Raw genomic sequence first — 26,729 nt, 5'->3', positions numbered from 1 at the left:
AGAAATGTAGAGCTGTAAGTAACTTGGAGTGTTTTCCAAACTTCAGTCATTAAAATGCCATCTTTACACTTTTTTTTCCATGTAGGTGAACCATCTATTATTTACCTAATTTTTTTTAATATGAATTCAGGTTTTTAACCTAAATATCTACTTTAGCCTTATTCTAAGGAATGGTATCTCTAAAATCACAGAATTGATGGGCTACTTATCTTTTTTCTAACACACATTTAATATACACCCGCTCCTTACCTATCGACATGGTTAGGTTTCAAAGACCAGGTCGTTATGTGAAAACTGGCATTATGTGAAAATGGAGGATGACCACGTCGGATCACAAAATGGAGAATGACTACATCATTACATAACTGCCAAACCACTGAGAATCATGGCCTAGCCAAGTCGGCATATAACCTTAATCATCACAGCTAGCATTACTCTTGCCTTGCACCTTGGCATTTGTTACTGCCAGGTGTATGTGGTTAATTTGCAAAACAGTAGGATAGTAGATTTTTTACTATTATTGTAAATGTGAAATATAGGATAATGAGATAGTCAATAAGTGAGGAGTAGGTGTGAACTCAAAACTAATAAATTTAAAAAGAAGTTTGGCTGTACACTACCTAAAATCATCTGTGCACAAATAGCACTCTTTGGGAAATAGTGATCTAAATCTCCATTTTACAGATTAGGAAAAAGGCTCAGAGAGGTTTGGTTTATCACAGTCTAGTCAGAGGAACTCTTGGGAGTCAAGCCTGTCTCTTGGCTCTTAGTATAGCGCTTTTTTCATTGTACCACGCTGGCTCTATCTTTTGCATCTATTGCTGATTTTTGTTTAAGGTCCTGCACACAAGGAGCTATAATTATTGACATATAGGAAAAAATTAAATTATAACACACCTGGGAATGTAGTATAAAGGATCTTGATCCAGGACCTTACCCTGAGAGAAAGAGAGGCTGCTTGACTGACAGATTGTGTACATAAGGATCTGGTTACTTCTGACACTAGAGTAGAGAAACATCACTACCTTAGAGAGTCCTGGAAAAGAAAATGAAAAGAATTAATTGTGGAACAACTCCTAAAAAGAAATGGTTCACCAACTGATGCAGAATTTAGAAGCGACTTACCTGCTCTATAGTGACATCCACTTCTGGCCAAGCCAGATCATATCCCTGGCCTGTGCTCCTGATGGAATCTTTGATTTCTCTGAAGAACTTCAACAAGTCATAATTTTCTGCAGCTCATTGTCCACTTTGAAATGTACACCCTGACCTGTGAAATGCCTTTGTTGAAGCATCCATGGAATATCCATATCTTTCCACTTTAAGGTTGCTACCAAGGGAGGTTCATGCATATGGAAGCCTTTGCCAAGTAGATGGAGTTCAGTAACAAAGACAGACACGTGGGGCTATGGTGCAGGTGATTCCAGGAAGATTAATTAGCAATGTGGGTCTTCTTGACTCTGCATTTGTAGAAGAAAGCAGTGGTTCTGTGCTGTTGTGACACCAAGACTCAGGTTGGACTTTGCTCCCTTGCATGTGCGTCCTCAGCTTTCACCTAATTGGCTCATCTTGAAAGATCAGATTGCTCATCTTGAAAGGAAGCATCTTCTTAGATCCACTTCTCCTTTTCTTGACCATCCAAATGGTCTCTAAATAGTTTTGGCTTACTCTGTGTACGTGTGTCTTTGATGGGAAGTGTCTGGGGTATTTTTCTCCACTTAAAGAAATACGGAAACCATGATAGGGATAATCTGTTCCCTTATAGTTATCAGATGTAAGCAACGATGCCTATCTCTATTGCCCAAATGTAACTTGATGTGGGGTACAGGGACTTAGAAAAACACATGGTTGAGTTCAAATGAAAAGAAGGCTACTAGTGGAAATGAAGGGGTGGCAGATCAAAGCATGGTGAGTGAGCCCATGTTTTCATTACTCAGATTGACACTATGCATTATGTTATTGCTGAAGGAACAGACTTTGCTTGTTCTTGTAGTATGTACCTTCTCAAGGTCTCATAATTCCGAGTTCTATGCTAGGCTCTCAGTTTACTATCATTTTACCCAAAATTTCCCTAGTGATTCTACCTTGCAGCCCTATTATTCCACTGGCTTTCATTTCCTTCAGGTCTAGGTCTCAGCGTTGAAACCAAAGCTCATCTCAAGGATAGTCAGTAGGAGTAAGGAGAACCAGAGAATTCTAGAATGGGAAAGGCTTTTAGAAATCATCCGTCGTCTTAGGCCTACTGAGATAGCCATTGATACGCACCGTTCAGATTTCCCTTCAAGGCAGAACCTGCCTAAAGGTGTTGTGTTAGCTGAAAACCATCAGCTTCAGGTGCCTTTAGGATCTGCCTGTTTTCAGGTGAAAGCTGTGTGCTTCCTGAGCAACAGGCAGCCAGTGACTGAGCAAGGTGGGGGTACAATAGCTCACCATTTTGAGGTATTATGGGACTCCTTTATGTGCAGGCTTTGCACCAGAACTCCCGTTTGTACTGGCCAACATTTTTAGGTTTATACCATAGTCTGAAGTTCTTCGTATCGACCCTCCTTTTTCTCCCCCTCCTTCACAAGAATCAGACTTGTTTTGCAATCTGAAGCTCTTGCTGACTACTCCCGCTCCCTCTGCCTTTTATCTTTCACAGGTATTACTTCCAAAAAATAAATGTCTTTCGTTTCTAATTACATCTTAGCATCTGCTGCCAAAGGACCCAACCAACACATGAGCTAACGCTTCACCCCCACTTGCATTTTACAGTAAGGAAATTGAGGTTCATAGAGGTGAAGTGACTTACCCAAGGTCCCATAGCTAGCTAGTAGCAAAGCAAGTATGACAACCTGAACTTCTTGACCCCTAGCCCAATGTTCTTTCCTAAACTTCAGTTGTCCCTATACCACCTTCACAATTTTGCCATATCTGTTCATCCCCCGATGCTATTGTTTACTTACCACATTAAAATTATTTTACTTATTGTTGTTCAATATCTATTTTAGCCTTGGATGAAGTAATAACACCCACAAAGTTAGAATTTTGATGTGCTAGTTCTATTTTCCAATGCATATTAAGTAAATACATTGCCAGTATAATAAAAAAGCTTGTGTGTGTACTACCTAGAATCACCTCACGTCCTGTCAGTGACCTGTGAACCCCACATTTTTAAACACTGTACTATATATCTTGTGTTTCCTGGGACATATAAGGCAGAAGAGAAGGAAAAGGGAGGGGGAGGAAGAAAGGAGAGAAGGAAGGAGAGCGAATTACATACTGGTGAGGAAGGAATGCTAAATACCCATCAATAACTGCCTCAGGCGCCCTGCGGTGACATCCACGTTTCCTGTCAAGCCCCTGTTTAACTGCCATTGAGTCAAAAAACATCTTTTACTTACAGGGGACCTAAAAGGGTTTTAGGTTAAAAGCCAAATTGAATATATTCAGATGGAAATTAAGAATCAAAACTTCTCTTAAAAGAGTTGACTCATTTATCCCCAAAATGGACTGAAGTGCTCCACTTTGAGCAAGTTATTGGAGAAGACACACAGTACATTTGAAAGTACTGGTTCTAACCTTCATCTTATAAAGTATTTGAATGTACACACTTCCTAAGAAAGAAATTTAAATAACACTTCCTTTTTAGTTTAAAAATATGCATTATTAAAACAAAATAAGATTCTGTCTTTGATTTAAGAACCCTAAGAATACAATGATAATAATCTTTCACCTTTGTTGCTATTCTTTTGGTTTAAGAGATCTATAACGATTATGATTCTGTTGTATTAATGAAACAGAACTGGGGTTAGAACTCACATTATGTAATAATTTAATAGATTCTTAGTATCTTAGCGATAATTTCACATTCTCCTTTCATTATATGGAGATAGTATTATTCAGCACTTCTGCCAAACAGATACTGCTGATTTAGAAACCATTTTGTCAATTCCCAAACCAATTGTCCTGTTAGAGAAAGAAGAGCTATAAATTAAACTCAATGAAATACTATACCGGTTGCCATCGAGTCGATTCCGATTTATAGTGGCCCCATAGGAAAGAGTAGAGCTGCCCCATAGGGGTTCCAGGGAGTGGATGGTGGATTTGAACTGCTGACCTTTTGGTTAGCAGCCGAGCTCTTAACCACTATGCCACCAGGGCTCCCAATGAAATACTGGCTTCTAGAATATCACAGATTTTATAGGCATGGGACGTTTGAAGGGTAAAGAGTGAAGTTGCATTTTATATAAGTAGAAAGGTGGCTAGAGAATGACAGAGTCACTTAATGTCCCATGTTGAAACCTACTTCTGGCACCTGGTTTGAAAAGATGTGGTAGTGGTCTACTTCTGGAAGGACAAGTCCAGTACTGATGTGCACATATGCTTGGATCAACTGGGGAAGAGTCAGTTTCCTGTGATCCCTGTCCTTGTGTTTACATTTCAAATCCAAGCAGAATATAAGAACAATAAGTAAAGAATCATATCAAATTATTATTTTTTAAATGAGGAGAGAATATAAGCTTTTCTGCTAAAACAGACAGCATAATTGAAAACAAGGGTATTGCAATCAGGTTTTAGTATTTACTGAACTCATTTCTCCAAGCTTCTAGAGAAGGCATTAGGTACTTCATCTATTTCCTTTTTGGATGACTACAGATAACACAAACTAAATAGAATATATTGCCCAGGGAATCTTCAACTCTGCTTGTTCTTACCAGGTTAGCAAGCATGTAGTGATAACCTCTTGAATGTTTCCCCAGGATCACCACCTGCAGAAAGAAGAAATAAGAACTATTGCTTATTCAAGAAGGGGATTTCCAATTGCACAATGGGATGGCTAGCGCAACAGTTTTTAAATGATCATCAAAGTGTTCGGTCTTTTCCTTGCAGTAAAATCCCAGTTAGTTGGACCAGATTTCTCTTTATTGCATTTTATTTTCAGGAGGAATTGCTAAAATCAGAGTTAAATATATCAAAACAAGGGAAAACAAAACAAAACCCTGTCCACTTTCAGGACACTAGCATCGCCGTCACTTAAAATAGCAAAAGCGATGACGCTGATGACCCCCCGCCCATGAACTGGGTTTCTATGCTTAGCTACTGAGTCGGAAAATGGGCTGAACTTGGCATACAAATTAGAAAATAGAAGGTACAGTACATTTTTGTGTTATCTGGAGTGCTTAGGGAATAGAATACTCAAGGAATTGGGTTAATGGGATTTTCAGGTTAACTGAGGTTGCGTTTACCTGTTGAAAACTTTTCTGAAACGCTTCCCTTCCTTTTCTTGCGTTACTGTGAAAGACTTGTGATGATCTGTATGTCTTTAGGTGTTGATTGTACGGCTTAGGGCAGTGGTTATCAACGAGGGGAGATTTTTTCCTCCCAAAGGACATTTGGCAATGTCTGGAGACATTTTTGGTTGTCACAACTGGGGGGAGAGTGCTATTGGCATCTAGTGGCTAGAGGCCTGGGATGCTGTTAAACATCCTACAATGCAACAGGACAGCCCCCCCACAACAAAGAAATGGCTGGCTCAAAATGTCAATAGTGCCGAGGTTGAGAAACCCTCATCATTCTTATCGTAGTTTTCATGTACTGTGCTGTATTAATACTAAGTCTTATAGTTTACAAGGTGCATTTCATTATCTGAAAATATGTAAGTGATAGGGCCGCATATTTTCCAACCCCAGGGTATTGGTTGGAAGATTTTGACCAAATAACTGATATAAGCTTATTTCCTTGTTATTTTTCTCTCTTCTTAAAAGATAAGTGGAGCAAAAATTCTGGCTAATTGAAGATTTCATAAAATGCCACTTTGTTGAGTACTGACTCTGGGCAAGGTACTATGCTGGATTCAGGGAGTGGAAATGGGGAGGGGAATAACATAGAGGTTTAAGACACAACTACAGGTAGGGCCAGGTTTTGTACAGGCCTGAAACTAATAAAATTTTGGGAGTCTTCTTTAAGAAAAATAATGTAAAATTACTAATATAATATTTGAAACTAGTCCTCGGAAAGAGCCCATGTAAGTCAGGGGTCATTAAGCTTGAGTTTCTTGGTAAATCCTCCCATGGACAAAGCCATCAAAAGGTTTAAAAACAGGTCGGGAAGACAAAATTGCACACTTATCAAACCAAAAAAAAAAAAACAAAAAACAAACCAGAACTATATAAAACTGGCCACGATAATAATAAAACAACTGCTTTTAATTGAGTGCCTAGTAAATGCCAGTCGCTAGGTGGTGCAAACAGTTTGCACTTGACTACTAACTGAGACGTTGGCGGTTTGAACCCACCCAGAGGTTCTTCAGAAGAAAGGCCTGGCAATCTACTTCTGAAAAATTAGCCATTGAAAACCCTATGGAGCACAGTTCTACTCTGACACATGTGGTGTTGCCATGAGTCGGAGCCTATTCAATGGCAACACGTTGTTGTTATTGTTAGTATATGCCAGGCACTGTGCTAGGTGCTTTATGCACATTTAACCTCCAGAAGAATTTAACAGATTAAATAGCCTTGTCTCATTTCACAGATGAGGAATCTCAGCCAAAGAGAGTTTAATTTCCCAAGGCCACACAGGTAGGAAGTGGTAAAGCTAGATTAAAACCTGGGTCTGTCTGCCTATAGAACCCATACTCTTGACAGTACATCACATGGTTATTAATATGTGCTAAATGCCAATGTCAATGCCAATGCCAATGCCAATTATTGCTCCAGGCTCTTAGGGAAGAGGAAGAAGAGATGTCTAAGGCCTGGGAAGGACAGGGAAGTCTTCATGGAGGAGATAAGGTCTAAATTTAATCGGAACTTAAATTTAAATATCATGCTGGCATTAGAAGCACTCAATTTATTTGAAGTGTTGAGAGAGAGACAGAAAAAGACAGAGAGAGAGAGAACAAGAGTGCGCACACGTGAGAGAGAGCTGTTTTCAATTAATTTAAAATATGAGCCACATCTCTGACTTATTATTTATGGAGGAAATGAAAGGTTAATGAATGTCTTCAGTAGGTGATTTCTCAGGCTGCCACGACACAAAATGATCTGTTAGGTATCTGCTGGGATGTATTCTTCAGTGTCCGCTTATGAGAAACATCCTTTCTGGTGACATTTGTTAACTTTTGGTGGCAAGTTGGGACCATACATTTGTTGAATTTTTAATTCACTGACAACCCTCAACATAATAAAATCAGAGGGCTTTGAGTTCTGTCAGAGAAATGAGTTAAGATTCGTAAGGCTATCTGACAGGGCTTAGAGGGAAATCAGGAAGCAAGCCCAAAGGAAACTAAGGATTGTCTCACCAGAGACGTAGTGTTCTTCTGGGGGAAGGAAAGACAAGAGAGAGTAATAGAAGACATCAGTGTTGTGAGAAGGGCCCGACCTTGTCGTTTAAGCACACTGTCCGATTGTAGGCAAATCACTCAATTTCCCTGAGCCTCCACTTCCTTACCTGGGCTCTGGGGCCCTGAGCCCGGCTCTCCTATCCCAGCAGGAATGTCGGGATAAAGTGTAGAAAGTGTTTGTGACATGTGTTTCGTAAGTATGTGATGTTGTATGAATGTGGGAAGGGGTGTCATTTACCAAGACTTTTTTTTTAGGTTCAGAAAAACATGCAGCATAGGAACACCTGCTTTAATCTGGCCTGTTCAGAACAAACAAATGCACTGATTTGAAGGTTAGTGCTCTCACAACACCATCCTTTCATAGCCTTAAACTGGAAGAAATGGGAAAGTTCTCTAAAGATAGGAAGGAACATTTAAGTGTCACAAAGCTGCTGCCTTGAAGCCCATAATTAATTCCTCATCCTCTCTTTCAGGACCTTCTTAACTCTTATTTAACATACAGTTCTTACCAATCTTGGTTTCCCAGTTTGCAGTAAATTAAAAGCTGCAAACTAGAAGGGGGGGGGCTGTATGGAGGGAGGGGGTGATATTAGCAAGAGCTACATAATTTTTTTTTTATTTTACATTAGCAGTAGAGGAAGTGACAGACTGACTTGAAGGAGAAGGAGGGGACAGGAAAAAAAAAAGGCAGACAACATTGTGCTACCGCACAGTGTAATCACGGATGTTCATTGTGAATGTCTGAGTCATCTGGGAATGGCTTATTGTATTCAGGAATTTCTGCTGAAAAATCCAGGGCTATGTAAAATACATTTTAGGAAAGGTTTCCATAAGAAATACTCCAAGTCCCAATACTTATTAAACTTCAGTTATCTTGAAATTTTACTTACGCGGAGCAGCTGAAAGGAGCCCTGGTAGCGCAGTGGTTAAGTGCTGGGCTACTAACTGAAAGGTCGGCGGTTCGAACCCACCTGCAGCTCTGCAGAAAAAGGATGTGGCAGTCTGCTTCTCTAAAGATTTATCACCCTTGGAAGTCCTATGGGGCAGTTCTACTCTGTCCTATAGGGTTGCTGAGTCGGAATTGACTGGACGGCAATGGGTGTGATGGGTTTGGGAGCAGCTGTGGTCAGGGTTGATGATCTAAGTGAGGCCATGCTACAAAACATGCCTTCTTTTGCCCTTGGTTTTTCCCTGTTTTTGAGTTTTTGGCACAGGGATTGTGGGAGTAGGGGTGGGATGGGAGGGCTGTGTGTAATATGGTGCACAAAAGAACTAGTTAAAGGGAGTGGTTCTTGTTCAGTCACTCCTAAACCTTTATTCTTTTCATCTGTTATGGATGAACTAGGAATAAATTGTACCCTCAGTTAGTTAATGACTCTGGTAACCAAGAGAATATTCGACTTTGCTTTTACAGTGATTATAATAGCTCTTTCTGAATTAGTTTCAGAAGCTCAAGTATAAAAGCTGCTTTTATACTCTACCATGAAATTTAAGGAGGAAATGCTGAGTTCCAATATCCATGCTCTGTTTTCACTGTGCCTTTGTGAGATTTGTTGGAAGTGATGGATGGCTTGATACGATGGCAGATATGATTAATGTAATAAGGGCAAGCATGTGAAATGTAGATAAAACTCATTGTTTTAAGGAAATTTCTTTTTATTCTCACAAAAAAAAAAAAAAAATGCCACGGTCCTGAAGCACTGAAGCTTAAACAACAGGGTTTCATTTGCAAAAGAAAAACCTTTTACATACTAGGCATTGAGCCCTGCATACAGCAGGGTATTGCATTATTTGTCAAAGGAGGCAGCGAATCACCGGTCTATCCATTTGGGAAAGACCCCTGGAGTCAATTGCCTTTATTGACTCCCCACCCATCCACTTATCTGTGAAATTGGGGGCTGGGTATCACTGAGTAGTTCAAAATAATTCATAAACTGTTCAGTTGGTTTTCTACGTAAGAGGTCTCTTCTGATTCAACTGAATGTTTAATCACGATAGTTTCATAATTTCAGAAATTTGAAATTAAATTGCTCCACAAGACTCCTTGAGCGAGGCCCACAGACCCTTTGGGAGGCAAAAGCATCTGTTTTTTCATGCTCACAGTTAAAAAAATAAAATATGTGTGTGGAAAAGTGTGTGTGTGTGTTTTTCTCTTTAGATCTATCTGGTATGCAGATTAGGTTATTTGCAGACCTAAGTATCTTCATGTTTGGATTTTCTACATCGGTGCCAAAAAAGGAGCCATGTATAAAGATTGATCTTACTTTGAGCACAGAAGAACATGCTTTGACGTTCACCTTAATCTTTCTCTTTGATTTAGGAACCCAGTGAATGTCTGGGTAGCTGGGTAGAGAAGTAGAGTAGGGGTTTCCAGTTTTAATTCACCAGTTTTTTTTTTTTTTTTGGTCTTTTTTCCTCATTTGTTGTATGGATATTTTCTCCTTAAGAAAAATACTATTAGCCCATTTTCTTTGTGCTGAAAAAGAAGACTTTTTTTTTTTTTCAGTCCCAGCTCCCTTTCCTGCTCCCTGGGTTAAAAAAAAAGGATACTGTTGTCCTATGGCAACCTATCTGATTTCAGCTGTGTTGGGAGTTAAATGAATTGTATGCTACAGAAACCAGCCTTAAAACATGCCACACCTCCCAAAAGACATCTTCCATATGATGAAAGGTATTCTTCTCCTTGAATGAAAACCCCAAACTACTAAATTGCTTTTGTCTTAGTAAATACAGAAGTCAATTATGTTAGAATTATTTTCTAATAATCTCAATCTATGACACACATGCTTTCCTATAACTGAATGAGAGGGCTTCATATTGCAGTCATCTGATGGGAATAAATGTGCTGGATTAGTGAGGCAGAGAAGAGCCAATCACCGGCACCAAAGTCAGCCCAGTGGCGGTGGGGGTGGTGCAGATGGAGAGAGAAAGGCTGAAGCTTTTCCTAAAGAAGGAAAACGGGAGTATAACAGAGAAATCTCAATGCTTATGCTGTCTACAGGGAAGCTTATGCAGAGAGAAGGCAATTGAATAAGGCATCATTAGAGGACAAGAATTTCACCAAAGACCATGTCTCTGGGAAGTCTCACTTCCCAGATTTAATACTGCATTCACCATGACTGAATGGAATGTGTGGAAGATTTAATGCTAAACAGCAGGAGAGGCAAAGAGCACGGACAAGTAAGAGGTAATAAATGGCCATAAGTAAGTTCAAGGAGTACAGGTTATTCTCGCTCTTAGGGAAGGAACCATTTAAATGCATGTTGGCCTCGGTGGGAGCACCTCATTGTAATAACCTCAAAGTAGCATTTCTCAAATTTTAGCCTTTCCCAAACCTCCTTAGTGATTTGTATCTTCTCCACATTACTATTACTTATTTAATATTTTTCTTTATAGCTACTCACCTTTTTACTTAAATTTAGCCATGTCCAAAGCAATGCTATCACATAAAAAAACCAAACCAAACCTGTTGCCGACTCATAGTGACCTTACAGGGCAGAGTAGAACTGCCCCATAATGTTGCCAAGGAGTGGCTGGTGGATTCGAACTGCCGACCTTTTGGTTAGCAGCCGTAGCACTTAACTACTACAACACCTAGGTTTCCAGTTTATATAAGTATATATAAGATTAGTATCTTTGTCACAAAAAAAAAAAAAAAACAAACCCCTTCCCATCAAGTCCATTCCGACTCATAGCAACCCTATAGGACAGAGTAGAACTGCCCCATAGAATTTCCAAGGAGCGCCTCGTGGATTCAAACCGTTCATCTTTTGGTTAGCAGCCATAGCTCTTAACCACTACTCCACCAGGGTTTCCATGATATCATGTACAAGAAAATAAATATCACTGTATTAAACTAAAATACATGCATCCAGGTTTCACTGAAAATCCTCTTGTGTACCATCAAGGCGGTGGGAAATACTGCCTTACTGCAGTCGTGTCTTCAGGGAGGAGAGTGCAGTCCGTGTCTCCCTGCCCTGATGCAAGGCTATTTCACCTTAGCAGATGGCTATTTTAGGGTTTGAATGTTAGAGCACCCCCATTTACTTTCAAAGGTCCTTGGGCCTTGCGAGGGAGCAAAATGCTGGGGAGCGTTTGGGAGGTAGCAAATAACGCTTAGGGCTGGGGACTAATGACACATCTGGAAACTTACGAAACCGTCTCCTAAGACAGTTCCCATATACTGCCCCACCCAGGAAGCTAGCACCTCTAATCAGCTGGAGTCCCTGTTCATGGGGCCAATAATAAATGCTTTAAACACCTGGAGCTTTCCACCTGCTAACTTCCTGTAAAATGATGCTATACCCAGGTACGTGAATTTCCAAACACTGTGCCTTTTTTTGGAGTAGCCAGTCTAGAAGGCCTTTATGTTGTTGTTGTTAGCTGCCCTCGAGTCAGCCCCCAACTCATGGCAACCAAAGGCACAATGGTACTAAACACTGCCCAGTTCTGTGCCATGCCCAATGATCAGTTGTGGATTGGACCGTTGTGATCCATCTGGCTTTCACTGGCTACTTTTTGGAAGCAGCTTGCCAGGCCTTTCCTCCTAGTCTGTCTTATTCTGGAAGCCCTACTGAAACTTGTTCAGCATCATAGGACATGCAAGCCTCCATTGACAGACAGGTGGTATCTGTGCGCGAGGTGTATTGGCTGGGAGTAGAACCCAGGTCTCCTGCATGGATGGCTAGTATTCTACCACTGAACTGCCGATGCCCCTAGAAGACCTTTATAGTACCCTATATATATTTGGGAATATTCAAAATGTTTTTTGGGGGTGGGGTGGGATGAATTTAACTAGCCCCCAATCTAGAACAGTACATTAAAAGGAAATTAGTTTCTCTTCAACATGGGCGCGTATATATGTTTGTAGCCTCTCTGCATTTTGCATTGGCTGTCCCCTGAAATTAATGATAAGTTACAGTACATTTCAAGTGACAGTGTTCTTGATCCATTCCTTTATGAAATTAACTGTGAACTTAACTATTTTTATATTCACACTCACCGCAACTTTCGTTTTAATCTTTATAACTTTATTCTAAGTGTCATATTGTATCTTTTTAATTTTCTCTGTACATCTTGCAAAATCTTTGGGGCAATTAACTTAGACTCTGTGTCTTCTCATCTGTAAAATGGGGCTCTCTTTAGTAACTACCCCATAGCGTTGCAGTAAGGAATACATGAAATGACGTATATATAGTCCTTAACACAGAGTCTGGTGCTTATTCGATATTAGTTACCTTCTGCCTTCCTTGTTCCTTATCGGCATGCCCTCTCCCTCCACCCCTACACATCCATCCTCCAAGGTCCAGCTCAGATGCAGCCTCCTTCATGAAGACTTCCCTGATTTCATATCCCCCATAAAAATTTTTTTTTTTTTATCTCCAAAAGGTAGAGAAGCCTTTTCCTGCTGCCATGGGGTGCGGAATATGGAAAGGCATCAATGAAAAGAAGTATTGGGGCCACTGCTTAGGTTGGAGGTGGAGGGAGGGATCTGAGGTTTGCACTTGGAGTTTGGGCATTTGTTTTGGGGGTGCAAAAAAGAACAAGAAGCTGGGGGTAAACTAACAGCAAAGTAACTCATTGCCTCCTTTCACTCCTCTGCCTGCCCCCTTGCCCCCAGCATTGATCAGAGCTGTAAGTTCCAACCACACAGCAACCATGGCTGAGGAGATGTGTGTGTGGGGAGGTGGGGAGGGGTGGTTCTAGCCTAGGTTCCATGACCTAATTGAGCATGTGCAATCATCACAGCGTTTCTGCAACAGGGAAGATGGGGATTGGGGGCGGGCGGTGAGAGAGGTGAGAGCAGACAATCAGCAGTAAGAGGGGTCTCTCCTCTGCGTTGTGAAATGTTGCCCAGGTGGCTTGGGCTGCTCCACTCTGACAGTAACTACTGGACCTTGGCCTTGTTCACGCTTCATTCCAGGAACACGGAGGCATAGCTATTCCTGGCTTTCTCACATGAATCCACAAAGGCGGTGGGGCAGAAAGAACATTAAGGAACACAGGCTACATGCCTTGGAGGCCAGGCTATAGGAGCGTCTAGGGCAGTGCTTTCCAAGCACCTGCGCTTCTCTCTAGAGAATCTAATTCAGAAGGTCTGGGGTGGGACCAGGGAGTCCACATTTTAACCTTCATCCTAGGTGATTCTGATACACAGGGAAATTTAAGAATCACCATCGCTCTGATAGTAAACTCATGTTGAAAAGCTAAACACAGGACTGTCAATGATGGGATGCTCGTGAAAGGGGTAGGAAGGGAGACATTGAGTGTACGGTGAGCAAGCAGGGGGCAGCATGAGGACACTCACTCAGACTCCTGGGAAAGAAGCCAAAGGGGGAATATCCAAAAGGCTCTTGTTTTATATAGGGCTTCCTCAGAGGCAAACCCTGAAACAAAGGTTTGAGGGCCAGTAGTTCAATTGGGATGGGGGTAGTGGTGGTTTAGTGGTAGAATTCTCACCTTCCATTCAGGAGACCTGGGGTTCAATTCTGGCCAATGCACCTCATGCGTAGTCACCACCCGTCTGTCAACGGTGGCTTGCATGTTGCTATGATGCTGAACAGGTTTCAGTGGAGCCTCCAGAATAAGACAGACTAGGAAGAAAGGCCTGGCAATGTACTTTTGAAAACCAGCCAATGAAAACCCTATGGGTTATGACATTCCCCTCTACAACTGATCATGGGGATGGCACAGGACCAGGCAGCATTTTGTTCCATTGTGCATGGGATCGACATAAGTCTGGAGGGCCCTCTCGACGGAAGCTAACAGCAACAAGTCCAAGTGGGAAGTGCTTCTAAGAAGCACTGGTAGGGTAGTGGGGAAATGAGACAGTGAAGGGAAAGAAGCCAATATAGGTGCACTAATGAGCAGGTAGCTCTGGGGACCTCTGAGAGTGGTGTGAAACACACTTCAGAGTTGTCCCACCTAAGCGTCCAGGAAAGTTCTCAAGAGGAGAATGGCAGTATGGGAAAGGCAAATGCCAAGGGGGATATGAGTAGGGCACCAACAGCATCTGCTGTAGCTGCAATAACCCTTATGCCACATATATAGCACTTTACAGTTTACATTTTGTTTTGACATACATCATTGCAATTGATAAAACAACCCTATGATGTGGACAGTAAAGCATAACGGTGATGTGAAGGGACTCTGTGGCATCAGACTGATCCAGAGCACCAGTTCTTTCTCTTCCTAGCTGAGTGACCTTGGACAGGCCATTTTACCTTTCTGAACCTGATTCCACATCTGTAAAATGAGGATCATGACTGCACCTACTTCTTAGGGTTATCATGAAACCTAAATGAGGAAATGCATTTACAATTTTTTTTTTTTAGAAGAGTGTCTGAGATATAAGGGGATTCAACCAATGGTGTTTCCCTTTCCCCAACCCATCCCTTTACTTACCTTATGTGCCCTACAGCATACATAGCCCCACTGTGAGGCGCCAAGACAGTGCTCAATAAATGTTCCTAGTGTGAAAAGCCTAAAGGGTAGTGAACCCTGGAGAAATGTCCAAACTGCTTATGAAGAAGTAGAAGAAGATGCCATTTAAAACAATGCAAAATCTAGAACAGTGTCCTGAAGGGAGAGGTGCTAAACAAGGTCATGTGCAGGAGATGATAGAATCAAAGAAGGCTTTCTTCTGGAGGAGAGGATTGTTGTTGTGTGCCGCTGGGTTGATTCTGACACATAGAGATCCTGTGGGACAGAGTAGAACTGCCCCATGGGTTTCCAAGGCTGTAATCTTTATGGGAGCAGATTGTCAGGTCTTTTCCCCTGAGCAGTGGCTAGTGAGTTCAAACTGCCTATGTTTTGGTTAGCACCTGAGCGCTTAACCGCTGCACCACCAGGGCATCTTTCCGGCGTATTTTTTAGACTAGACTTTGAGTGATGGGGGGAACTGTTGCTGGCTGAGAGAAGAGAGGATCCCAGGCGGGAAGATGCAATGGGCAAAGACTTGGTGGTGGGACATACTAGAAGTCAAACACAGGCTAATACTTATTGAGGACTTACTGTGTACAAGGCACTGAGCAAAGTGATTTCTTTATGTGCTTTATTCCATTGGATCCTCACTCACAACAACCCTTTGAGGTAAAAAGGTAGGTGTTATTATTCATTCAATCTTGAAGGTTAGGAAATTGAGGCACAGTGAAGTTGGGTAACTTGCCTCAGGCCTCACGGGCAGAAAATGATGGAGGCAGGAGTCAAACGCAGATTTGTCTGACTCCAAAGCCCAGTCAATAATTGGTGGCTGATATAATAATAATTCTAATGATAAGAAGAACTATTATTACTGTTGTGGGATGGTCAGCTCCCACCGTGAATTCAATTCAGCAAAGATTGAGCACCTACTGTTATTACGCATTATTATCTTAGTGGGGAGCAGTTGTGGAAAGTCTTTGGAAAGTCTCTTTTGTTGCTGAGCATCCTGGGAATTTCCCTTTGATTTTCCTCCCCCCCCACGCCCAGTTATTTCTCAAAGCTTTGGGCTTGGTTCATATGATCACGACTCCAGTTTTTGATTCCCTATCAGCATATGACATGAATTGCCATTGTTTAATCGCAAGCTGCACTTGTGATGAATGTTGGATAATCTGAACAAAAGCACAGGAAAAATAATTAGAGGGAACCAAAGGGAAGAGGCTTGCCGCCTTGAACAAGAGACTCTGCAAAGGTTTCTAGGACTCAGTCCCTGAAGCTCTGACAATGTATTTTGATCCTTGTCTGAATGCAAATGAACGACTCCATCAAATCATAGGCAGCTTGTCACAGTGCAGGTTATTTAGCTAGTTAATTAAAAGCCTGAGTGAGCTGGTGCTGCTCAGCACTGGGCTCTGAAGATAACCAAACCTGTGTTCTGACCAGGCAAGTTAATTTAAAATAAGTGACCTCAACTGGGTAATGGCTGCAAGTTCAAATTCAAGAATCACTGTAATTAGTCCCAGATGGATCTTAATTGTTCTTCAGGAAACTGTGGGGAGGAAGAGGGGGAAAGAGAAATGCCCAAGCCCAAAGTAAAGGTTATGAGCCATCCCTTTCAAAAGCAGGGGGACTGATTGGGGCAGGGCATATTTAATGTTGTATAACAAGGGTTCCATTGCTGCCTTTCCAGATGCATACTTTTAGATGTGGCACATGAAGTGGGTCTAGGTCTTTTGGAAATAAGGACTACTAGGATTCAGGACTCTTAACAATGTGGTCTCGTCCTCTAACCTTCTTACGCCTGTTCCTCACCTACTGCATGGCACAGATACTGAGGGGCCTACCTCAGAGGGTCAAAGGAGATAATTTGTAAAGAAGCTTTGAAAATATGTGGAAAGCTCTACAAGGCAGTATTTACTCTTGTTTTAATTCAGGAAAGTTTCCTAATAGAAAAAATTTTTTAAAAAATTTATTTTAGAGTATTCTAGGTTTATGCCTAGGAGCCCTGGTGGCGCAACGGTTATGGGCTCAGCTTCTAACCAAAAGGTTGGCTGTTCAAACCCAACCAGCGGCTCCATGGGAGAAAGACCTGGCAATCTCCTCTTGTAAACATTATAGTCTAGAAAACCCTATGGGACAGTTTTACTCTGTCACACGGGGTTGTTATGAGTCAGAATCGACTCAAAGCACCTAAAAACAATGGCAGCAGGTGTACAACTCTCTTAATTTTTTTCCTTAGATTCTACCATAAACTCCAAAGGTAAAAGGATCACAGTAGACAAAATGTTCAGCACCATGTCTGTCTAATGGTGCCCAAAAACCCAAACCAAACCCATTGCCGTCGAGCTGATTGTGACTCATGTCCATCCCATGGGTTACAGAGTAGAACTGCTCCATAGGGTTTTTTGGCTATAATCTTTATAGGAGCAGATAGTTATGTTTTTCTTCTGTGGCACCGCTGGGTGGGTTCAAACCACCAACCTTTAGGTTATGAGCTGATCACAAACCACTTGTGCCACCCAGGCTGCTTGTATAATGGTACAAGATGGCCTAATATCTTAGGAGGTGTGCCCACAGAGCTGACAAATGATTTAGGTCTTGTGGGCTTTTGGAAGATGACAGGGAGTACACCAATTTAACCTTTTTTTTTTTATTACAAAATCAGATCATTCGCCGTTCATGTTCACATAAATCTTTCAGTTAAAATTAAGTGCTGGCACAGCACTGTGGTACCATGAGGTCAGTATTAAGTCACAGTGAGAGGAGGATGGCTTTACCTCCACTTATTTTCTTTTTTATATTAATGTTTGGGTTTCCCTTTGGTGGTCTGATACATGCTAATTGCTCATAATTTCCCAAGCCCTGGAAGCCAAAGGTAATAAGAATTTATACTGTGTAAAAGGTGAAATATTTGGGGAAAAAAATCACAACCCAGTACAAAGCCTTGGAAGACCAAGAATTTGGCCATTTGGGGATAGGAAAATGACTGCATTTTAAACTCCTTTTCTTTCCTGATTCTGCCTTTTAAAGGGAATTGTATTCTGATGTCCATTTGTGTCCTTCTTAATGGAATATAAGCATCCAAAACAGCAGTTTACAACCTATACTTACTGACAGCAATCACAACTGTTTATCCTTCAACCGCAACCAAAATTCATTAAAAGTGCTTTCTTTTAAATCAGAATCTGTGCTCTGCTTTGTTAGATGAGCCAAGCAAGTAATGGCACTGTTATCTCCCAGAATTGCATTGTTACCTAAGGGCTATGTCCTTTGATGAAAAGAGCTTGAGGTCATAATGAAGAAATAAACAAAAAGCCCTAGCCCCACAATTCCCTTCATCACCGGGAACACCCGTGCGTGGCAGGGGAACAGCAGAGGACACAGCTTTGCTGGGATTTTGCAAAGGTTAAGTCAGAGGCTGAAGAGCCATTTCTGAAAGTTTCCCTGGGGAGCACCTGTTGTGTACCATTAGTAAAAGCCAGACATTTGCAATGCATACAGGACTGGAATTATCCTCCAAATGATAACTGTCAGGACTTTTTTTTCCCCTGAAAATAAAAAAAGAAGGCATTTATTTATTTAATTTAACAAATATTTATTGAACACTTACTAGGTGCCAGGCTGTTTGAGGTGCTGGGGATACAGCAGTGAACAAAACACAAAAAAACCTGCCCTCGTGAAGCCTATATTCTAGCTAAATTGCTAGTGTCCTGTCATCCTAATGAGACTATAAGCCCTTGAGGGCACGGCCCAGTGTTGTACTTGTTAGTATGTACCGTATTACTACATTGCCCTGTAGACAGACATTCAATGAATGTTTTGATAGTAAGAAAGGAAAGGATACCAAATACAAGGAAGAGGGATGAAAAATGATAATTAACTTCAAATGTTATCTTTTTGGGGTAGTATGCTTTCATACGGGGGCAGTGGTGGCTTAGCGGTACAATTCTTGCCTTCCATGTAGGAGACCCAGGTGTTTTTTTTTGGCCAAATGCATCTCATACGCAGCAACCACCCATCTGTCAGTAGAGGTGTGCGTGTTGCTATGATGCTGAATGGGTTTCAGCAGAGCTTCAGACTAGGACAAACTCGGAAGAAAGGCCTGGTGCTTCTGAAAATCAGCCAGTAAAAACCTTATGAATCACAATGGTCTTATCCCGTTGTGCATGGGGTTGCCATGAGTCATGGGATGACTCTCAATAGCAGACAACAACAACAACAACATGCTTTCATATGAAAAGACTATCTAAACCTAAATACTAATTCCAGGCACTAAGTAAGCATTCAGCTACTAACTGAAAGGTTGGTGGTTCGAATCTACCCAGAGGTACCTTGGAAGAAAGGCTTGGCAATCTACTTCCAAAAGATCACAGTCATTGAAAACCTTATGGAGTACACTTCTACTCTGATTCATGTGGGGTTGTAGTGAGTCGGGAGCAACTCAACAGCTACTAGTACTGGTCCTGGTGGGATGGGGGAGAGAAGGCAGGTGGCCTGTTCAGAGAAACTCATTGTAGATGTCTATTTGGTCCATGCATTGGTATATTTATCAATGGCATGGGCATTGAGGTCAGATCTGGGTTTGAATCCCTGCTCTTTCACTCACTGCATGTGTGGCCATTACATATGTTAGTCCCTCAGCACCTCAGTTTCTTCGTTGTAAAAAGAAGGGGTAGTTTAACCCTTAAGCAGGATCTTCTCATTTCAGATACCATGTTACTGCAATGCCTGGTAAGAAAATTTGATTTCTTGAGTATCAAATGATCATAAAGTAAGGTAGAATTTTGTTCTGGCCAATATAGCCTGTGTTCTTATTGGTATCAGGTTTATACCATTCTGTTTCATGACACCTGAGTTATTCTCAATTTCCTAATTGGCACTGGTTATTAACATTCACCTTGACAAGTAAGTGTAGCTTATCGTACCAGGACCAGTTGCCATCGAGTCACTCCTGATTCAATGTGACCCCATGTGTGTCAGAGTAGAACTGATTTGCATAGGGTTTTCAATGGCTGTGATCTTTTGGAAGTAGATCACCAGACCTTTCTTCCGAGGTGCCTCTGGGTGGATTCGAACTGCCAACCTTTCAGTTAGTAGCCAAGTGCTTAACCATCTGTGCCACCAGGGACTCCTCATACCTATGCAAATATAAATCTCCATCCCCTTCCATCAAACCAGATGAATTTCTATTGGTCCTTGAAGACTCGTCTCAATCAAATCATCCAGAGGAAGCCCCCCCGATCTCTGAGTCAGACTGAACTAGGCGTACTTCTTCTGTATCCCCATAATGATCTCTATTCCCTACTGTCACTGAGCGTATCACACTAGACTGTTATCATGTGTTTACTTGGCCGCTCCCCTACTAAACCACCAGCTCCTGAGGGCTACAACCGTGTCTTATTTGTTTTTCACTTTTTCTTTACATTTTTTTTTTTACTAATGCTTATCCAGGACTACAGACATAGGCAGCATGAATAGGAACATCATCTTGCTTTCAAGTAGGACTGGAAACCATCTCCTTACATTTTAGCAGATCTACTGGAAAGGATTGTGCAAAAGAGCCCTCTATTTCCTTTTTTCATGCAGTTAAGAAGACAGATAAAGCCATTCACTTGTTTCTTCCACTTCAAATATTATACCTATTTATGTAGATTCTACGAAGAGGACGCTCGACTAATGGGATCCTTCTTAGTTTCCACAAAGAGCCGAGTCTGAGCTAGTCCTCTTTATGCAAAGAGTCTTTGTTAGTCAGGTACGTTGGGTTCTGTTGTAACGAGATTGCCAACAGAGCCATCTTGTCGTTCTCTGTACAGTAAAGTTAGGGAAATCCACCTCCATCCAGCAACTCTTCTGCTAATCTCTGAGCACAGCAAATAATCTGGAACTCATGAAAACAGTTTTCAGGCTGAACAGCTTTCTCTAAATTTGGGGAAACTGTACTTTTTTCTAGTGACTTTTAAATCTCCCAGTGCCTAGACCGTTAATAGGATTGCTCTTTTTCTTTACAAAACACAGTTTGATGGCATGGGGCTATATCACACATCATTCTTGACATGGGTGAAGGAAGCTAGAGTGTGTGTTGCGGGTCACTGAGTGGTAAGGCCTATAAAATAAAGTGGCTAGGATTCCATGTGTCTTGTCCTTCTTGGATGATCCCTGGCTCGCGCAGATTGTGCTTGACTACTAAGCTGCGGGTTGATGGTTTGAACCCACTCAGAGACACCATGCAAGAAAGCCCCGGTGATCTGCTTCTGCACAGTTACAGCCAAGAAAACCCTACGGAGCAGTTCTCCTCTGTAACACATGGGGTTGCCATCAGTCAATCAACCTGGCGGCAATCGGTGTCCTTTTTGGGGTTCAAGATCACTGGCCCTAGTTCAGCAAGCCGGGCATTGTAGTGGAGGCTTCGGTAGACATAGTCGCTGGGGAAGTATATACCATTGGGAAGTTTTCTGAAGCAAATCTCCCCTCCTACTTAGTTCCAATATTATGCACTCAGTTAGCACTTTATCTCCAACAGGTTGGGTGTGAGCAGTAGCCCATAACTCTTCTGGGGAAGAGAGACGAACAATGTTCCACTCCCTGGTGAAAGTGAATGCCTGAGGATTCAGGGCTGGGCCTGCTGCCACCTGTCATAGGTGGAGCTAATGCGGAAGCGCTAACCGCTCTGTTGGGAGGTGCACTTTCCTGCCACTTGATGCAACTCTCTCTGAGCGGCTTGGTGCCAGCTGCCATGGACACTGAACGGTGAAGGGGCTTGGGTCAAAGTTTGAAGGATTGTGCCGTGCTTGAGTGGGTGAGACTGAAATTAAGTTAATGCATGTAGAAATAAGATGTGTTTCTTTCCGTTGTGCCTTAGAGAAATCGGCAACAAAGCAATCCATCAAGCGACAATTGATTTTATATTGGCCAGGGAAGAGAGAGGAGGAGCAATGTATTCAGTAGGAGGTTTTCAAGTTAAGTACAGGCAGTAGTTTGAAATAGGTCAAGAGAAGTGAAAAGGACTTTCAGCCATTGAAGAGATAGCAGCAATGGCCAGGCACTTGTGAGTGGCCATTAAGAAGCTTCACTAGTACCCTCTTTTATTGCCTAGTCCATTGCTTCAGTGTCCCTGGATCCTCATCTCTTAATCTAAGACACAGTATTACTGAAACCCCACTCTATTTTAGTTCTCCCCCCTTATTTATCTCTGCAAGTATATGTCTTTTGGATAGCATCATTTCAAGGTTCTGGTTTGCAAATGGGTTTCCCCCAGTTATCCCCTTTATGTGTCCCCATTCTTAAGGTTGGCAGGCACATTTTCAGCCAATATGAACTCTAAAAGGGATTCACCTTTCCTGCCCCTGTCCTCAATAATAATCTAGTTATACCTAGAGTTAGGACTACTCCCGTTGGAATAAAGACATGAAAACAATTTAAGTTAAACCCCTTAAGTTTGAATATAATACCCTTTTTTTTTATGACCAGTTAACCCTACTATATGGACCCTGGGGGTGCAAATGGTTAAACACTAGGTGGCTAAACAGAAGGTTGGTGGTTCGAATCCACCCAGAGGCACCTGAGAAGAAAGCCTGGTGATATACTTCCAAAAGATCCTAGCCATTGAAAACACTATGGAGCGCAGTTCTACTCTGAAATACATGGAGTTGCCATGAGTAGGAATCGACTTCAGGGCAACTGGTAACCCCACTATGGTAGGCTAGGCCAGATTGGCCTACAACGCTATAACCAAAACACTTGCCACTCTCTTGGGGGCACTCACAAATCTGACCACTTTCACAGACTAGGCGAACATGCTCCACTGAACTCTCCTGCCAGGTCAGTCTTGCTCTCTTGAGACCTGCCTCAGATTACAGTTGGAGTTTAAATGCATTTTGAATTCTTTAGGCTCAGTGACCACATCATCCTTTCCTTATTCATCTTCTTTCCCTTAAGAAATGAGGTGCAGTGTCTGTAATTATAATCTTTGGTATTTGTAGACTTGTCCTTTCTGAGTATCCTAGAGAAACTATCTGATTCATCCTAATGTCATCCTAGTAAGGCAGGGTAAGATTTTTATACTTTATGGCTGAAGTGGCTGAGATGATAAAAGGTGAGGTGGCTGTGCAAGGTCACATAGTGACCTTGAGATAGAAGAACTCAGATGTCTAGTCTCTGGTCCCAATGCTAGAATACTTCAGAAGATATTTGGTCCGTTACTATTCTCTTTGGGGTGGTGATGGTATGCGTACATTTGGGAGGCTGTTTGGTAGCTATGTTGAAAAAAAAAAGGTTGGAGAGAGAATAGTGGTGTTTGGCTATTAAGCTCTTCCATTTTAGCTCCAACCCTAGTGATATTTTACTCGTTGTCACTGATCTCCCCAAGTCCTGGCCTTAGCACACTGAATGGTGCCCTCACCTGTCCATTTGTCATAATCTTTGAACAGAGACAATTTGACCTTATCGAATCTGGACTGAATGAAAGCTGCTGCAACCATTGGGAAGATCAAGGGGTTGAGTGATAACAGTGGCATCAAACTGGTCCAGGGCTCTTTCCATGCTCAGTCTCATCAAAGTCCAGACCTTGAAATGGATCAATTAATGGCCTTTGTCCTTCACTGTTAATACAGTAAAGAACTTGAGTCTTCACATTTTTATTTTTTGTTACTATGCTCATTTTGGACTTGCTAGGTGCCTCTCTGTATTTTTTTTTTTTAGGTGCCTCTCTGTAGGCAAGCTCAGAGATCTAAATTATTTTAAAAATAAGGCCTCTGTGGCAATGTGAGCTTGAACAATAACTAGGCTTTTGTGTTGCTTCTGTAAACTGTGGTTCTTCCAGTCCTCACGAAACCATTTGTTGCAGCATCTGTTACAATCTAGGACAGGGCTCCTCTAATCATGCAGCTGTGCGATGAATCTTCTAATTGCTACATTTTTTATTGCTCTTATTCTAGGGAAATTTTCTAATAAAGCTGGATGATGATTTCAAAAAATCATGAATGTTTACAAGCCAGTAATTCTAACCCCTAGGACCTTGTCAACCTCTCAGTGCCTGCAAAGGCTTAACCAGGGCACTCACAGTTCAAACCATACAAAGGATCAGGTATCAGGGTGTCCCCCTCCCTGTCCCCACCCTCCCTCCCCCATGCCAAAGGAAAACATACTCATTCCACCTGGAAGGATAAAATAGCTAGATTCGGTTAATGTTTTCTTTGCATTTTTTTTTAAAGAACGGATCTGAGTTCTCACCTGATTTAAATGGTGGGATTAACTCTAAACCAAAAAAAAAAGGGGATGTGATATTTGCATTAGGTTTATTTTTCCATTTGAATTGGTTCACGGTTTTGGAATAAGTCACCAGCCTTAATCCTAAAATGTTGGTGTTAATGGATGAGAGACAATATATTTTGATTTAATAAACTTTGCTACAATCTGTTACATGTTGTTAACGTGTGAAGAGCATTGAGCAGGAGTGTAACAGTGGGTATGGATGTAAAGAGGAACTTATGATGGGCTTGTGATGAGCAATCAAACCTCAGTTAATCAGAATCCAACTATCAGAAGCCCTTAATTAATACACATTCTCCCCAGGCATTTTCCAGATATTATAAGGGCTGATGTGATTCATATGTGTACGGGTATACATGTACGTGTATGTATACATATATCTATCTCTCAGCTTTGGTTGACCAGAAACTCCTATCTTCTATTACTATCCTGTGCACTAAGGATAGAGGTAAATGACAAACTCCCAGGCTGTGTCTTGGCCTTAGGATATATTATATCAATCTCCCCCATCATCTGACTCTCAATCTAAGCAAAGCCACTGATGCCAAGGCTTGCAAGATTCTCAGTCAGCAAAGAGACATTCAAATGATGGTCATTGACTGTCCTGGCAACCTGAGAAAGCAGGAAAGTTGACTCACACGAATTTTAGATACTTATCATACTTTGCCTTCCAGGATTATTGAGTTGCCTTGTCTCCCCAACTAGACTGCAAGCTTCTTGAGCAGAGAAACCATATTGTCCTTTCCCCAACACCACATCTAGCACTGGGTATGGAAAAATGGGTTGAGATTCAATCAGTATTTCTTGAGTTGAATTTCCTGCCTTGTTTTTCACAGCTCTAGGAATCACAGCCTGTTGGAAATGGAAGGGACTATTGTATCTAACACATTCATTTGGTGGCTTGGGAAAAGGAGGCTCAGAGAGGCTAAGTGACTTTTTGAAGTCATATACCCGGGGTTTCGAACCTAGGTCTTCTGCCCCAAGGCTTCTGTACTTTGCTTTTCAACACTCCAGAGTGTCTCTAATCATCCGAAGGATTCTCATGAGGGCCTCTGTATAAAAATTTGAATTTGTGTTTATTTTTAGAATAATATTGTATTGTGTTTTAGGTGAAATTTTACACAGCAAATTAGGTTCCCCTTTAACAATTAAAAAAAAAATATTGTGCTTTAGGTGAGAATTTAGGGTGCAAATTAGGTTCTCATTCAAAAATTTATGTACAAATTACTTTGTGACATTGGTTGCAATCCCTGCAATGTGGCAGCACTCTCTCCCTTTCCCTTTACACCCTGGTTTCCCTGTGTCCATTTGTCCAGTTTTCCTGTCCCTTCCTGCCTTCTTGTCTCTGATTTTGTGCAGGTGTTGTCCATTTGGTCTCTGTCATGGATTGAATTGTGTCCCCCCAAAATATCTGTCAACTTAGCTAGGCCATGAGTCTCAGTATTGTGTGATTGTCCACCATTTTATGTGATTTCCCTATGTGTTATAAATCCTATCACTATGATGTAATAAGATGGATTAGCAGCAATTACACTGATGAGGTCTAAAAGATTAGGTAGTGTCTTAAGCCAATATTTTTTGAGATATAAAAGAGAGAAGCGAGCAGAGAGACTTGAGGACCTCATACCACCAAGAAAGTAGCACCGGGAGCAGAGCACATCCTCTGGACCTGAGGTTCCTGCGCTGAGATGCTCCCAGACCAAGGGAAGGCAGATGATGAGGACCTTCCTCCAGAGCTGACAGAGAGAGAAAGCCTTCCCCTGGAGCTGGTGCCCTGAATTCAGATTTCTAGCCTATTGGACTGTGAGAATAAGCTTCTCTTTGTTAAAGCCATCCACTTGTGGTATTTCTGTTATTTCAGCAGTAGATGACTAAGAAAGTATCGAGTACTTGATTGAACTAAGAAACACATTCCTCACACCTGTTATTGTTTGTTTTATAGGCCTCTCTAATCCCCTTTAACAATTTCTATACAAATTGTTCCATTCCATTGGTTACAGTTTTTACAATGTGTCAGCCTTCTCATTATTTCCATTCTTTTTGTTTTACTTGCATTGATCTAGCTTTCCTTCCCATCCTTGCCTTCTCATCTTTGCTTTTGGATAACTGTTGATTGTTTGGTCTCATGTAGTTAATTGTTTAAGGGAGCACATTACTCGCAGGTGATATTGTTTATTTTGTAAGCCAATGTATTATTTGGCTGAAAGGTGACCTGAAGAAATAGCTAAAATTCCAAGTTCAAAGGATATCTTCAGGTGATAGTCTTGGGGGTTCCTGCAGTCTCTCAGTCCAGAAGGCCTAGCCATTTTTAGGAATTTGAGTTTTGTTCTACATTTTTCTCCCATTCTATCCAGGATCTTCTATTGTGCCTCTGGTCAGAAGAGTTGGTAGTGATATTTGGGCACCTTGCAGTTCTTCTGGTCCCAGGTTAAAAGAAGTTGTGGTTCATGTGGGCAATTAGTCCTGTGGACTAGTTTCTTCTTTGAGCCTTTGATTTCCTTTAACTGCTCGCAAGCTTTTAAGACCCCAGAGCTACTCATCAAACTAGGATCTAGAACATTATCTTTGTGAACTATGTTTTGCCAGTTGACTAAATCATCACCTGAGACTATGGTCCCAAGCCTTTGACCCAGTAAACCAATCCTGCTAGTTGTTCGGATACGTCTAGGAAGCCTCCACAACTGTGCCTCCTATGTGGTTTGTTATATAGGCAGATACA

At 41.6% G+C, this 26,729-nt stretch overlaps 1 protein-coding gene across 2 annotated transcripts in view; it reads right to left on the bottom strand.

Annotated features, from left to right (window-relative positions):
• The window catches only part of GRIA3 (glutamate ionotropic receptor AMPA type subunit 3), a 321,376-nt gene that overhangs the window by 119,155 nt on the left and 175,492 nt on the right, over positions 1 to 26,729 (bottom strand). For both annotated transcript variants that reach the window (XM_003414763.4, XM_003414762.4), the window contains exon 5: positions 4,698 to 4,751. In XM_003414763.4, the coding sequence (XP_003414811.1) occupies positions 4,698 to 4,751 (54 nt within the window). The remainder of the gene's footprint in view (positions 1 to 4,697; positions 4,752 to 26,729) is intronic.

The sequence above is a fragment of the Loxodonta africana genome, chromosome X, assembly GCF_030014295.1.
Source record: "Loxodonta africana isolate mLoxAfr1 chromosome X, mLoxAfr1.hap2, whole genome shotgun sequence".
Taxonomy (NCBI): Eukaryota; Metazoa; Chordata; class Mammalia; order Proboscidea; family Elephantidae; genus Loxodonta; species Loxodonta africana.
This window is presented reverse-complemented; position numbering and strand designations above follow the sequence as displayed.